The 16,219-nt window shown below is 38.1% G+C and overlaps 1 protein-coding gene across 2 annotated transcripts in view; it reads right to left on the reverse strand.

The window, feature by feature from the left end:
* The window catches only part of ITPR2 (inositol 1,4,5-trisphosphate receptor type 2), a 472,751-nt gene that overhangs the window by 62,697 nt on the left and 393,835 nt on the right, over window positions 1–16,219 (reverse strand). For both annotated transcript variants that reach the window (XM_038577122.1, XM_038577123.1), the window contains exons 51-52: window positions 13,386–13,581; window positions 8,911–9,003 (exon numbers count right to left, since the gene is read on the reverse strand). In XM_038577122.1, coding sequence (XP_038433050.1) covers window positions 8,911–9,003; window positions 13,386–13,581 — 289 coding nt within the window. The remainder of the gene's footprint in view (window positions 1–8,910; window positions 9,004–13,385; window positions 13,582–16,219) is intronic.

Below are 16,219 nucleotides of genomic sequence, written 5' to 3' on the forward strand. Positions count from 1 at the left end.
TATATACCTCAGGAGGAGGGCGGAAGTCAGAGGTGGGCAAGCACCAAGTTGCAGCATCAAAGCTAGCAGCAGAGTCTGTGCCAGACCACTTACCTTAGAGATGAGCCTCAAGGCACGTTCTGATTTAGAAAGTAGAAGAAATAAAGCTGCTTTTGGAGGAAGGAGAAATAGGGAAGAGGTGAGGCTTGCGGGGGCAGCAGAGCAGCAGGAGAGACAAGGAAGGCAGAGAAGGCTCAGTGTGCAACATGCTAGTTAGGTCCCCGACACCCGAAGCTGGGTTCTATGCAATGGCTAGGAACAACATGAAGAAAACTAGTTAGAAATGTGTAAGAGAATTAAAGGAATTTTTACAGAGAAATATGGTTTTCCAGTAATGAGGTCATATGGAATATGTCTATATGCTACTTTGCCATGGTTAAACGTTCAATCAAAGCAATCTTATATTTAGTGGCAGGATCTGTATTCACATATTCAATCAGCAACTTATCATGTCGCATAAATGTTTACTAAAGACTTAATTAAGTGCCAGGTTAGTCAGTACATAGAAGCCACATGAAAGTGCTCTTATCTCTCCCAAAGAATATAAAAATGAGGTTGTTTATTCATTAACAGGTAAGTTGGTAAAATCCACACACAATTCATGTGATTAGCCATTGTGAACTAAAATAGGTTGGCTGCGAATATATAAAATGAGAGTATTGACTTTCTATGTGGCATGCACATAGGAGGAGAATGCCCACGTCAGGTCACTGGCAGCAATAGTCCAGTCAACCCACTCCATAATAATCGGTGCATAGGCATGCTAGTTTTATATGGGGTAGCCTCCATAAGCTTGGTTAATAAGGCTCTACCTTTGTGAGATGGATTTAGCTGCAATACGTTAAGTCAAGTTCCCAGGCCTGCAGGCTAAAAGCCAGGCCCCGAGTCATAGTAAATTCACCTAGGTAAATGCCACCTTGTGAAGACCGACCCACATAACCAGTTGGCCTTCCCAATGCCAAACCTGCCTCCTTTCACTGCCTCAACAGACCCTGAGCTAAGGGCTAAGTGGAAAGAGGAAAGTGTGGCAGCCCTTAGGAGATTTACAGTTTCCTAGGAAAGGCGGGTAGCCAATGAACAAAGGCAATGCAGTATCACAGGATATTGTGCAGGCAGGATGGTGTGCATCTCATGGGGGCGGGGGGTCAGCTACAGCATCTTGAGGGAGGTGGCACCTGAATTGAATATTGAAAGAGATACATGCCTGGCCAGCAATATCAGCAATGTAAGACATTACAGGCAGAGAAAACAGGATGAACAAAGGTAAACAGGCATGAATGCATATGGGGTGTTTGAGAAACTGCAGGTGCATTGGAATGATTGGGATTTTGGTGCGTACAGACAAGTGTGAGAAGAGAAACAGGTAGGGTCCTGTTTATTATGCAGAGACTCATAAACCCAGATAAAGAATTTAAACTTTATCCTGAAAGCCAAGGGGAGACACTGGAGAACTTTAAATAGGGGCAAGATGGTTTATCATCTAGCAAATGAAATAGTGTGAGATAAAACATTTACTTAAATAACAAGACAAATTAACATGTGATTACAGCCACCAAAGTGGTGCAAAGAGATCAGAAGAGAGAGAGAACATTTAATACTAGTCATAATCAGTGGGGAATCCCTCTAATTAATGTAGACTCTGAGGTTGCCTTGAATAGTCAATGGATGAATACAGTAGTAGAGAGGCATTCACATGGTATGGCCAGAGAGCACGGGAGGTAGGAAACTATTCACTTATATGATGGAGATCAAATGAGCCATCATGTAAAAGAATGGAAGATAAAGCTGGGGAGATAAATTGGGAGCTCTCGGTGAGTTTGGGGTTTATTTGGCAGGCAATGGAGCATTAAGAAAATCTCGAGGTAGGGGTGAGGGAAGAAATACTCTAAGCAGTGATTTGTGACAAGTCTAGTGGTGATACAGCAGATGAACTGAAGAGGAGAGGATGGCTGGAGGTAGAAAGCATAACGTGAGATGAGCCTCAACCAGGGTGTTGGCCATGAGAGTGGAAAGGATGGATAAACAGGAGCTTCTCCCTAGGTCATGAGGGAGAAGGCAGTGTTACACATCCTGCTGGGACTTCCAGCCAGAGCTGACTTGGGAATGGGGGTCCCATTAGACCACAGAAATGGACAACTGAGAAGGAGCAGCTGCATGTAAGGTATTACGATGAAATAGGAAGAGATGAAAAGGAAAAGAATTTCAGAAGACTGTAGGCTGAGAAGATGAGAAAACATGTAAAACTAGAGAAAACTAGAGAGCTAGGAGAGTACTGTGTTCCAAAATTCAGGAAGAAAATAACATAAAGATGGAGAAGTTACCAAAAAATGTAAAAATTATGGAAGGGTCAAAAGCAATGAACAGTAAGAAAAGGTCTCTGGATTGAACATTCAGGTCATCAGGAACCAATAGGAAGATGGCAAATAATGAAAGAAGACGGTGGATGCAGAAATCGAAGGAGAGAGTGCAGGCCAGGTGTTTTATCAGAAACTCTGAGCCTAAAAGGAGATGGATTCGTGCAGGTGGGAAACAGGGTGCAGAGGAAGGTTCAAACAGAGGCAGCAACGAGAAGGTTTCAGGTGCAAGAACGAACAATGGGCTAGCTAATGGTGGCAAGAGAGTAATGATGAAAAAACGTAGTTATAAAAGAAGTGAGAGAGGGGCACCTGGGTAGTTCAGTTGGTTTGATTGTCAGACTTTTGGTTATGGCTGAGGTCATGATCTCAGGGTTATGAGATCTGAGCCTGGCTGCCAGGCTCTGTGCTTAGCAGAGAGTCTGCTTGAGACTCTCCTTCTGCCTCTCCTCACACTGGTGCTCATCATGTGCATGTGAGCGTTCTTTCTCTCTCTCTCTCAAATAAATAAATAAATAAATAAATCTTTTTTTTTTAAAGAAGTGAGAGTGCATGCTTGCGTACGAAAGGAAAGAATTAGTGAAAACAGATGTGTAATGTGGATGCACTTAAAAAAACTAAATATATGCCCATAAGGAACTTAGAACATCACTTGGTGCATGGGGGTAACAAGTCTAGGTATCATAATTATCATTATTACTGATAGATGGCTATAGAATCTTACTTAAAGTTATAGTTTTAACATAACAAACTTTATACTTGAACAAAGATGAAGCTAAATTATCCTCATTTTCAGTTAAGTATTAGCAAAATGAAGTATTTTTTCTCAATTCACAATAGAAATTCAAGTGTTTTATATAAAGAAAGGAATAAGAATATATTCTATTGGCTCTGTTCTGAGATGTTGGCCTATAAGTTTTTCCGAATATTGAACATGCTTGAATAAGAGTATTTAATAATGCTATTTTTCTGCTTTAATAAAGTATCCATTTTTTTATGATTTCTTAGAAACAACAGATTGCCACTGAGATATATCTGAAAGTCTGAGTGTAATTGAAAAACCTCTTGTTTATTAGTGCTAAACTTTAATTTTAATTGATTCATTATGGAAATTCTTTTTTAAAAATTTTAAATAGAAAGAGAAATTTGAAATGCGAGGCACCCAGTGGGAAGCCAAAACGTGGAGTGCCACTAAGGCTAATCAGTTTCAGTTATTTATCAGTCTTTTTATTAAAGTAAAATAGCAAAACATATTAAATTTGAATTACTCATAAATGTGAGATATCTGTGAACTTCCTCCCTTTTCTGTACATTCAAATGACCTTTACTTAGAAAATGATTGTATCTTTATTTTATAAACTACCTAAAAAAGGCCTCACTTTTCTAGAATTTCTAGGTTTTCTTTTTTTTTTTTTGGTTTTCCTTTGGTAAGTGATCATATTTGTCTAAGAAGTCGGGTAGGTCTGCAGCAAATGAAATAAAAGTTCTTTTTATTTTATTTTTTTTCCCTGGCCACAGTTGGTTGCCCGTTACCGAGCGAATGTGTGGCTGCTGGGACAATGACCCTACCCGCATCTGCTGGAGCTTCCTCGGGGACCAGCTGCTGGGCTTCCCAATCACCACTAGGCTTGTTATTCTGTTCCCGTGTATGCATCTGGGCCTTTTGTAATGTGGACCTGCTGTCCACAAGGTAACAAACCAAGGCCATCACAAATGCACACTAGGGTTTGCAAATTAAAATTTAATTCTGGTCTTAGACATAGAAAAGTTATTTTTAAATCTAAGTGACACATGCTGCACAACAAACACCAGGTTCTGGCTTTTACTCTACTTTTGTGGTTAAACACATGGGGCCAAGATTTAAAGGTGGCAAGGACTCAGAGATCAAATCTGTGGAATTTTCAGTCAGATGAATTTTATCACTTGCCATATCAAATGCAAAAAGGACACAGAGGAAAGAGTGGCTACATTAATAACAGGCATTCCTGTAGTTTCAAACACTGATTTAGGAATGACCCCAAATGGTATAAAGCCACTGCCATCAGCTCTGGCTCCCAACAGTGTCCCTGCCACTCCTCCAGCATTGACATGCCTCCACTATCTTCTTCTTCCTTCTCTGGAAGCTTTCGTGCAAAATCATACCTGCCTCTCCCTACTCCCAGCCCAGGTAGAGCCTGAAAACATAGAGACATTGCTCTGGGGGTAATAAGCCTAAAGAATTGTCCCCATCTGTCCACAGAGAAAAGGGAAGTTGTGTTCCTTGTATAATATATCAAGTGAGGAACAGGTTGTAGAGGTTTTTATGAGAAGCCTTTTATGAGTTTGTATTCAGAGTTATAAATCAATATCCAAACAGACTTTGTGATGGTTTCTCAACCTCAACATTATTGACATTTTGTGTTGGACAATTAATTCTTTGTTGAGGGGGGCTGTCTTGTGTGTCGGAGGATGCTTAGCAGCACCCCTGGCCTCTGTTCACTAGATGCCAGTAGTATTCCTTCCAGAGTTGTGACAACCAAAAATGTCTCCAGGCATTGTCAAATGTCTTGAGGTGGGGCAACTCCAGTTGATAAATACAGAATTGAGAATATTTATGTCTAAAATATTGCCTTTAGAAGATAGCATGCATAAAGAAAAGTTATCCAAGCATTCTAGTTGAAAGGCAATGAGATAAGTAGATTTTAACAATTTAAATTTTGGTTAGGGAAGAAAAAATTTACAGAAATGAATCCTTTAGCTAAAATAAAACTTTGAAGGACTGGCCTTGGAATTAGAGATCTAGATTAGTCTATTAGCTATGTGATCTTACTTAAAGTTTGTGTCCTTTGGTGTTTTTACCCATAAGGTGAAGATAATTAGTAGTATCTATCTATCCTTGACATGCCTCAGGGCCCTCACTCATGCTGTTCCCTGTGCTTGGAATATACTTTCCCCTACCTCTGGGTGTGATTGATGCCTTCTTCATGCTCCAAGTCTCAGTTTAAATAATTCCTCCTCAGAAAGGCCTTTGTGTTTGCTCTCCCTACAACCAAGCTCTCTTGTGATTATCTATCATAGCACCGCTGGGTACTCACCATGTTTTAAAACTTTTTATGTCTCCCCTTTATTTTATAAGTTCCGTAAGGGCTAGGATCATGCTTGTCTACTCAATACTATATCCTGAACACCGAGTATGGTGGCTGGCCAATAGTACAGGTTCAGCAAATACTGCTGTATGAATGAATGAATAAAGGTTTTATGATAATATCACCATCATCATCATCATCAAGAATTTGTACTGAATTGACTTAATGAGTTTCCTATTTTACAGAAATATTCACTTCATTTTTCTAAATGTTAAAATCATAATGTCACAATTAGTAATGGCACACAAAACAATTACAATAGAATGCCTGGTTGATTATCAATAGCAATGTATAAAGCCGAAAATTTATAAGAGCACAGAGCTGGGCAGCCACATCCTGGGATGTGCTCACACCATGTACGGCTGGGAAGATCTCATTCCAGAAGAGGCTCTGGCGGTTATCTCTTTGAGTCTTAGGAGCTTCTGGCTCCCATGCAGTGGATGAACATCACTAGTTCAGCTGCTGTGTGGTGCCCCTGGGTGAGCTATCTTTATAGTCTCTGGCAGGAAGAACACTGGCTTCATTGTTGGTTCACTGGCAAAATAATCTTCCTTTCTTAAAATCAAACTATAGTTAAAGGATATTTGCTTTAAAATAAAGGAAATAATTTTAAGATAACATTCAGAGATAGACTAGCAAGGCAGGAATAGGGGTACTATATACTTGGGACTATGTTGCTAGAATATTTGTGCTAATGAGAAAGTACATTTTTTTAACCTATTATTTTTCACACTCTGTTAAGGACAAAGAATGTCGAATTGAAAAGAAGATAACAAGTACTGGTGACAATAAAGTGAAGTTCAGGGTGGCCAAAAGATCCTGAGAGCTATGTAATGTTACCCACCTACTTCAACTATACTCAAGTTTTTGAAATAGCTGTGATATATATATTTTTAAAATAATGAATAATAAGAGGAGAGGAGCATTTGTAGACCTGAGTTTGAGACTGTGACAGATTCTGCAAGCTTCTGACAAATAAGCTTGATGCTGATCCCCAAGATAACATACCATAATGGATCTTTGAAGGGGAAGAAAGTGGGATCAAGGGAAGCCAGTACGGGTTCACACTAACCTCAAATTGGGAATATTACAGATAATATGTATTTGGGCTTTGGTAAGGAGGCTCTGAGGAGTCTCATGATTTTTTTTAAAGATGGAGAAACATAGGCTAACTGATAATTTATTTAAGACAGTTCTATGTAGCTGAAGAACTGCATGGAACATAACTATGTCAGTCTGAATGCATATTTCTAATAGCATGCTAAAGGATTTGTCATTAGTACTGTCCTATGCAACACTTTTAGTAACTTTAGTGAAAATATTCCAGAGCAGAGGTTAGCAAATTTTTTCTAAAGAGCCAGATAGGAATATTTTAGGCTTTGTGGGTGACATATAGTCTCCATTGCACCTTTTTTTTTTTTTAAAGAATATACCTTTAAAAAGGTTATAACTAGTCTTACCCTGAGGGCTGTACAAAAAACAGGTGGTAAGTTAAATTTCCCTATGGGCCATAGTTTGCCAATCCCTGTTCTATAGCTTATCAGCTTGAAGATGGCACAAGAGAGAATAAACATATTGCTTAATAGAATCAGGATCCATAAAGATACTGTGTGAGCCCCATAGCATGTTAGAGCAGGAAAGGCCTAAAAACCTAGAGATCATCTAGTAAAAAAAAAAAAACAAAAAACAAAAAACAAAAAAAACCTGCCTTATCTATCCCCAGGACAAACTGAGATGGCCTTGGATTCTGGGTTGGCAGAAATATATAAAAATAAATGCATTGCATTGTACTTGAAATCCCAGACTCCCAATTACGTGAGTACAGGATAGGCATTGACGTCATGACAGCTGAACCAGTGAAGAATGGCATTTTAGCTGAGTCAGCCAAATGTGGGTCAGTGGTATAGTGTGATTCCAAATTCCACTATGCACAATAAGATAGCACCACTGAACTTCTTGCCCTGGAGTGTTACATCAAGAGTCATTGCCATACCGTGTGAGGAAGGCTGAGGAAATTAGAAGTGTTTAAAGTGGAGGATGCATGTAACAGGATTTTAGAAATTGAAGAGCACAGCAAAGCTACACTAGCAAGGAATGAGCTGGTTTGTTGTTTGGAAGTCTTGGCTGGCTAGCCAGGACTTAGGGGAGGAAAGAAGTCTTGGAGGCAGTTGCTTACAGTTCCTATAGCTGCTGGGACATTGGATGCAACGCACACGTATGTATTTCTCCCTTTAGGTCATAAAACATGAAAGATTTTGTTTGTTAGAAGGCACTATCCATTTTTCCTCATGTAACAATCCAACATATCAAGAAAAAAGGCAGCCTGGGAAAGGCCCTTTCATTATGTCTGACAAAGGTGTTCCCAGATGGAAGTGGGGAGCTCCATCCTTACACTGGGCTTTATTAACTCTTCCTTTCCTCATCTTCAGTGAATCCAATTTTTCCCTTCACAGATGTAGCACAGACTAAATCCACTCCTTTTTAATACATAAAACTCTTGAAATATTTTAAAAAGATTTTAGTTATTTATTAGAGACAGAGGGGCAGAGAGAGAGAGAGAGAGAGAACACAAGCAGGGGGAGAGGGAAAGGGAGAAGCAGACTCCCTGCTGAGCAGGGAGCCCAACATGGGACTCGATCCCAGTATTCCAGGGATCATGACCTGAACCGAAGGCAGATATTTAAACAACTGAGCCATTCCGGTGTTCCTAAAACTCTTGAAATATTTAAAGATATATATACTCCCTAAATCATTGCTGCTTCTGGAAAGAGATCACTAATTCCTTCTACAGTTCATTAAATTTCACATATGCCATAGTTTCCAAACCATTGAGAACAATTTAGAGTTTAAAAAATTCTTTTAATGAGCATGGTTCTGTTGCTCCTTTGGAAACAGGGAAAGTATCATATTCTTTCTCTCTGCTCCCTTCCTCCCTCTCTCTGGGCACACCATCTGAACAAAGTCCAGGAAATTTGCATAACGTATCTAAGACTGAGAGCTAGAAAGTAGGAAGTCCAGGATTATACCAAGCCCTTTGAGTTCTAAGCCCATGCATTTCCAGATTCTTTGTTAAAGGCTATATAATTAAAAGGGTCTCAGTGTGGTATAGGTTTGCAATATGGTAATAGTATTTTTAGCAGCAGTAGCACAGGGTAAATCTGATAAATTCTCATGAATAGAAATAATATAATGAATGGGATGGGGATAAAGAATGAGAGATGCAGGAATCCTGTCTCTAGTTTGAAACTTTTTGGTTCTTTTACTCTCCATGATTCCATTTCAACCCACCATGAAATTCTTAGAGCAACTCCTTTAGCAGTAATAATATTTCCCAAATAAACATAACCGCAAAGTATCAAGTTTGTACTGTTCTGGGGTCCCTTTTTACAGACCTGTATTTGAAGCTGGTATTGTGGGTGAGCAGTTGTCATTTTTACATGTTCCCATCATTGAAGTCAAAGTCATAGTAGGAACTTCATTACTACCTGAGAACACACAAATTAGAATATGGTATAGAGACAAGTAATGAAAATTACAAGAAAGGAACATATAGTTACAAGGCATATAAATAAAAGGCACTACTACTCAAATTTCCTGAAGTCCTTTAATAAGTTGGTTTGGAACTCTGGACACAGTTTTGTGTACGGAAGCAATTTTATAAATAGAGAATAGGTTTACAAGCCAACCTCCTAAAAGCCTTTTACACCTTTTTAAAGTGGCTGAGAGAAAGTATTAATAATAATGCAGACCTTAACTACCATGTGTGACAATGTTTCCATGGCCAAATGCATGCAGGGTTCAGACTTGGGATGCCAGGAACACATTTCACCCAAAGCAGTTGGGATTCTCCGAGCTCCAGCCACTGGTCAGTCCCTACAGCAGGTAGGGACGTGAAGGTTGTAGCAGTTCTAACAGTAAAGCAGGGAGGGGCTCCAGGGAACAGGGTTTGAAATGCAAGAACCTTCTGCTAGATCCTACTCAGGATCTTAGTTCCCAAAGAATCATCTGCTTTGCTAGTTTACCACCTATTTCCCTGACCAGGATGGAACAGAAGATAGTAACGTTCCTATCTGTGTGAGAAAATGTAACAAAACATTTTGTTGTTGTTAGTAACGAAGTAAAGAGGTTCATACCTCTCAAACCAATTTTTCAAGCAGAGTCAAAGAAAGTCCATAAGATAGAGGGGCAGGAATAGTTCATTTTTATATACAAAGGGTTGAAGAAATATTCAAGTGCATATCAGAGCAACACTACACCAAGGTCACCCTGACTCTTTGGATGAGGATGAGGGCAGATGTTGGCAAAAGAGAGCTGGAGTTAGGACAGGGGATGGGGAAATGGACTAGGCCACCAGAATAGGGTTGCCTGCAGCATTAGCATTGGACCTGAGAAAGAGAGAGTCCACTCAGGGCAGGGAGGCCACACATTTACCTCCCTCTTTCCTTGCCCCCTCACTGAAGCAAACTTGGGGAAAGAGTGGGCATGTCATTTGGTGCTGGAGTGGGTTTCTGGTGGTCAGAGAGGGAGACAGATGGGGTTTCTGAGTGTCTCCTGGTGGCCATTCCCTTACTTAAGACTTAACTCCACACTAGGCTAGGAGGATGTGGAGCAGAGACCTTGCAGACCTGACAACTAGGGAATATCGAGAAACAGAGACAGGAGCATACTTGAGTGGAGGAAGTAAAGTACAGTTTGTGCAATACGGTGCATTAGGAGACAGGAGTGAATTTTAGAAAGCAAACTAAACAAGGCTTTTTGGAGAAGGATCAACCTAAAGGAGACATGGATTTACACACAGAAAGATGGGGCAGGGTGTGTGTGGGGGAGGGTGAGGGAGGAGTGGGTTGGGGGGAAAGGGGCAATCCCAGGTGCCACCGTTTGTATGACAAAAGGCATGGAAGTGGATGCAGAGTGACCTCAGCTTCCAGCCTAACGTTTTAAACCAAGCATCTCATGGCCAGGGCAGATCCCAGCAAAGCTTTTGAATCAATGACAGACCAAATCAGAGTGGTGATTAGAATGAATGAATCAGGCAGACAGAACAGGTGGAAAGCCACATAAGATGTTCCTGCAGTCTTCTGGGTGAGAGGAAATGAGGATGAGAAACCAGAGGGTGGCATGGAGAATAGGGAAGAAGAGACACATGTGAGACACACTTTGACTTCTGCTCCTGCCCTCCAACTCCCTGGGCTTTTCTAAGACACCACTCCTTTTGACACTGTCAAGTGGCAGCTGCTTCCTCTATGGAGGGCTGGTTCCATTGGTCCCAGAGATAGGAGCTGCATGTTTCTAAATGTCTGATGCCATTTGCAAATTATCCATCCTTCACTCTCACAGGCACCTGTGATGCTCTGCGATTTAGCTCTAGAACTCTCAACCTCCCCTTGTGACTTCCCTCTCCTGGCTTTCTGATGACTACTTCCTACTCCTTGAGCTGTTGCATACTTCACTCCAGATTTCATTTGCTATAGGCATACATTATCCTTAATAATTTCACTCACAGCCCAGCAATTGCACTGTTGGGGATTTACCCCAAAGATACAAATGCAATGAAACGCCGGGACACCTGCACCCCGATGTTTATAGCAGCAATGGCCACGATAGCCAAACTGTGGAAGGAGCCTCGGTGTCCATCGAAAGATGAATGGATAAAGAAGATGTGGTTTATGTATACAATGGAATATTACTCAGCTATTAGAAATGACAAATACCCACCATTTGCTTCAACGTGGATGGAACTGGAGGGTATTATGCTGAGTGAAGTAAGCCAGTCGGAGAAGGACAAACATTATATGTTCTCATTCATTTGGGGAATATAAATAATAGTGAAAGGGAATATAAGGGAAGGGGGAAGAAATGTGTGGGAAATATCAGAAAGGGAGATAGAACGTAAAGACTGCTAACTCAGGGAAACGAACTAGGGGTGGTGGAAGGGGAGGAGGGCGGGGGGTGGGAGTGAATGGGTGACGGGCACTGGGGGTTATTCTGTATGTTAGTAAATTGAACACCAATAAAAAATAAATTAAAAATAAATAAATAAATAAAAATAATAATTTCACTCACCTTTGGGAGGCAATAGTGTTCAATACTTGAAAAAATAAACTCTATGCTCTTTATCAATAGATACTAGATGGTATTACAAATTAAATAAAAAATATTATGAAAATAAGGGTGCTTCTTCCAGGGCATGATATCATATTCCTTCTCAGCCTATGCAACAAAAGTTCTAAAGCTACCACGAATCAAAGAGTTTAACTGCTAGCTGTTCTTGTATACTAGATTTTAATAGTGTTTATGAATACTTTCTCTTATTTAACATTTTTGTATGAATATACATATTTTTAATAAAGATCTTGACATTTTAGGTCTAATGTTGCCTATTTTGTAAGAAAAAAGAAAGAAGATATTTTTGTATTTTTAAGGCAAATATAATCATGATGACACTAATTTCCTTTTTAAATAACATAAAAATACTACTAGATTCATAAAACAAGAACTATGAAACACATTTGGATTCAAGAATCATGATGCTTCAGCTTCAGAATCACCCTGTATTGAATAACTCAATGTGATCATGTCTAGTGAAAAAATAATTAAAACTTGAAGATTATAGAGAATAGATAGCTTGTGATTCCCAGATAGTTTTGTAAAAGTGGAGTTTTGGGTACTGTTTTTGGATAGGAGCTTTTCCTCCAAATATTTACACTGTAAAACTCTGGAAAAACTAACATTTAAGGGAGAACAGGAAAAGCAGTAACAAAATATTTCACGTTCTTCTGAATAAACACTAGTACCTGGATATTCAATCTCAGGTTTGATAACTGAATTTATGTAGATGATGTATGTATTCTGTGCTTTGATCACTTAGACTTAATAACAGATCTAAATTCCATTTAATTATCCCATATCCTAAGAAAGATACTACCATATGTCATCAATTCAACAATCAAGAAAATGTTTGTTAAAGGCAAGAAAGAATATCGTTTCTAAATTACCACTAATTAAATCATACCTTTAAATGTAATGGCTTGAGGGGAAGAGTCATTTTGTGGTTTCCATTCTCTACAACTCATAGGCTACAGAATCATCCAGAGAAACAAACAGCAAAGTGCAGAACTATGATTTGTATCCAGCAAAGCAGGAGAAGAGGAAAAAGAGCAACAAAGAAATTTAACTCAAACGACAAAAGGCAGGAATGGGGGAAAAGGAAACCATCAGAACACAGGATAAATAAAAATTCAAAGTAAGATGAAAAGAATAAGCCCTCACACCACAAGAATCACAGTTAAATATAAATGGATGATGCCTAACCAGACAACAGAAATAAGTATCGTACAGAAATTGTGACATGTACTGATGGATTGAGCTCCTCAATGATAGTATTTTGAGCATTTTTTCTATTCCCAATTTCTCACTACCTGATGGTTTCCAAATCAAAACATTTATCATTTGCAATTATTTAAGTATAATATGATATAGTGTGAGCAAACATATACGGAATAATGGTTGTTAATGATGCTAGATGTTTTTCTTGGGGGAGAAAGGAAAGAGAGGAAGAATAGACTCCCCAAACCATTATCCTACACTGATGTTGTTAACTGTCTTCTGGAATATGGTCAGCATTGTTGAAATTTTTTTACTGAGATGAAGCCCAGATGCTGTTTCTTATATCAGGATTTTCCTATACCCACGGACAGCTAATAGCTGAAGAGTATTTCACACTCATGAGCTCTCAGTGAACAAGAACATGTATTCAAAGGAATGAAAGAAAACATTTCCTCCATTAGTGTTTGTCTGTAATTCTCTTAAGCTGTATACAAGTCATATCTGCCATCAGGGAAAGCTCATTTACTGGTAGTAGCGATACCTGTAATAGGAGTTCTGTTTTTCAGCCTATCCACCTCCATTGTGAAGTCATCCTTCAGAAAAAGGAACCCAATAATGGAAAACAGGTAGACAAGGATGAGAGCCAGGACTGCAGTTAGAATAATGGAGCGGCCATTCCGTGTGACACTTTTTATGACATTAAGCAGAGTTTCTTCTCTGTACACCAAATCAAAAAGCTACAAAAATAAAACAAAACAAGAAAAAAATGCAGTGGTGCAAAAGCTAAATAAACATAAAAGGTAATTATGAATACAAATACAAGCTATTTTATCTGTGAAAAAAATAACAACCTGATACCTTACAAATGCACCAAAATGTATATTTCTTCTACAGTTGGAATGTTTTAATAAACTGTTTTTTCAATAAAGATAACTCTAACACAGCATATAATGTGCATCTGTTGGTTTCATAACCAAGATAATTTCAATTTTGTAAGATACAGAAATAGCATAGTTTCAAATTTGAATTTAGAAAAATTATAATACTATACTTAACCAACGTAGCTACTTACTCCTTATTTTTAGCCTCACTGATATTCTGCAGTTGTTTCTGGAACACGTAGAATGGCTAAAGTGAAAATGCTGAATCACTTTTTATCTAAGTGATGAATAGTTGACAGAGTCATTAGACACTACTCTTTAATCAAGGGATGAGAGGTGAAATTACTAGAAAAATTTTAAGAGCCTGCTGCAATAGAAAAAGTAGGAAATTTTAAAATATTTGAGAGATGGAAGTGCCTTTCCTTACTAAAGGGGTATAATGAGGGCAAAACCTATTACAGAAGTATAAGCAAGCATATAATACTTTATTTTTTAAAAAAAGTTTTCACTTCTTCTAATGGGTTATTATCAATTTTGTGTTTAGTAGTAGAAAGTCTCTGCACTAGTTAAGAACCTAGGTATGTATTTGCTCTCTGGACACAACACCAAGAACAATTTTATTTATTGTTATATTATTAAGTTGAAATTATACAGTAGCAAGTACATGTGATATCATCAAAAGCTGGCTAAAAGCAATAAGTGAGCATTCACTTAAAAAGGCATAAAAATCTGTTTGGAAGTGAATAGTATTTTACAAGTTGAAATAATTAAGGTTTGTCTCCTGCTATCTGTGGGCAGTGATTAGAATTACGATGCATTACCAGTGTCATGAGTCCCTGCAGAAACACCAGGGCCTTGTACTCTGTTTTTCTGAGTACTGAGGTTTGTATAGTTACTTTCCAATTTAATTTTAGTTCTGCAAATAATCACCATAAAGATATTATCTTGTTTTTTCACCCTAGGAAACTGATACTTTATCATGATCATATACAAAAAAAATTAACTATTTTGCTATGTGCTTATCTTCTGGAAGGAGCAGCAACTTCTAGAAATAAAGGTCAATATTTCTCAGGACAGACAAATTAACTAATGCAAATTCAACTTCCAAATTATCGACACTGACTTCTTTAACTTACTTAAGCACTGAGTTGATATAATGGAGATTTTTCCTTTACTTTAACCCAACAGTGGCTTAAAGAAGAGGTCTGTAAATGGCCTCTAGGTCACTTCTGAGTGTTTTCTAAAAGTTTGTAGCTTTCAGAAGCCCCATGGGATGCTTGCTAAAAATGCTTATTTCTGGGCTCTCTTCCATACCCCCAGAATCAGAATCTTGAAGAGGCAAGAAAGGTATTGACATTAGGCAGGTTGATGGTTCTAGAATTTCTAGAAAAATTTTCTAGGAAAATCTAGAGTGTGGTTTTGTTATTTTGCATAAATGACTGATATTTGTGGATAGAACTAGAAATACATATTCATGTATTTTCTTAGATATAAAATATATTTAAAAAATATGCTTAAATGCCATTTTGGCATTATGTCCATTATAATTTCCTCCTAGTACTCTAAACATCAAAATAGACAATATCCTTTTCCAAGCAACCTAGTAAAAACAAATTAGCATCAGTATTGTAAGATTAGAACAATAAAAGACAAGAGGAATATTCAACTAGAAAATAAGTTTAAGTAACATAAATTAAGAGTAACATTATTATCAATAGCTCATGTAATAATTCAAATACACCTTTTTTTTTTTTTGTCAATTGCCTTTCCTTGGAAAATACCAAGATTTAATACATCATTTCACATGTTTTCACATTATCTCTTAACGAATCTTGATAGTATGAGTCTATCCTACCATCCTTATCTATTTCATAGACGAGAAGTTTGGAGCACAAAAACATTAAAGGGTGTTACATGTCACAGTTGGGTAAAAGTGCTGGGTATAATGGGACTTCATATATCACAGTCATGTTTTTAAAAATGGATTTTTTATGGTAACTTAGAGAAGAAAGGGAATTCATTTACATCCCTAGAACAGAAAAAAACTCGACTTTTGATTATTGAATAATCTAACTTACCTACCTAGAAGATAATTTTGTATCAAAACATAAGGGACAAATCCACTCTTCCTGGGGCTATTTCAAGTGCTTGAGAAGTAAATGGAAAATGTGCCCCTTTTCAGTCTACCTACATGGGTTTGCTAGATAACAGGAAAGCAGCAGGCGATGGATTTGTCTCTTGTGAGCCAAGCAAACAGGGTCATCATGTTTTTAGATCTTCAATTTAAGTTTCATGAATTATTTTTTGGATAGTGCTCTCACTGCACATCAACCATAGGTTGGAGATACAAATACATTGCTCCTATGGCATCGTGATGTTAACCTGGTAGTGCTTTAGGTTTCAAAACATTATCATATATTTTATATTGCTTCCCCTCCTAATTTATAGCACAGTCTATTTGTAAGAAGTAAAACTGATAACCTGAAAAAAATCT

Source organism: Canis lupus, chromosome 27 (assembly GCF_011100685.1).
Source record: "Canis lupus familiaris isolate Mischka breed German Shepherd chromosome 27, alternate assembly UU_Cfam_GSD_1.0, whole genome shotgun sequence".
NCBI lineage: Eukaryota > Metazoa > Chordata > Mammalia > Carnivora > Canidae > Canis > Canis lupus.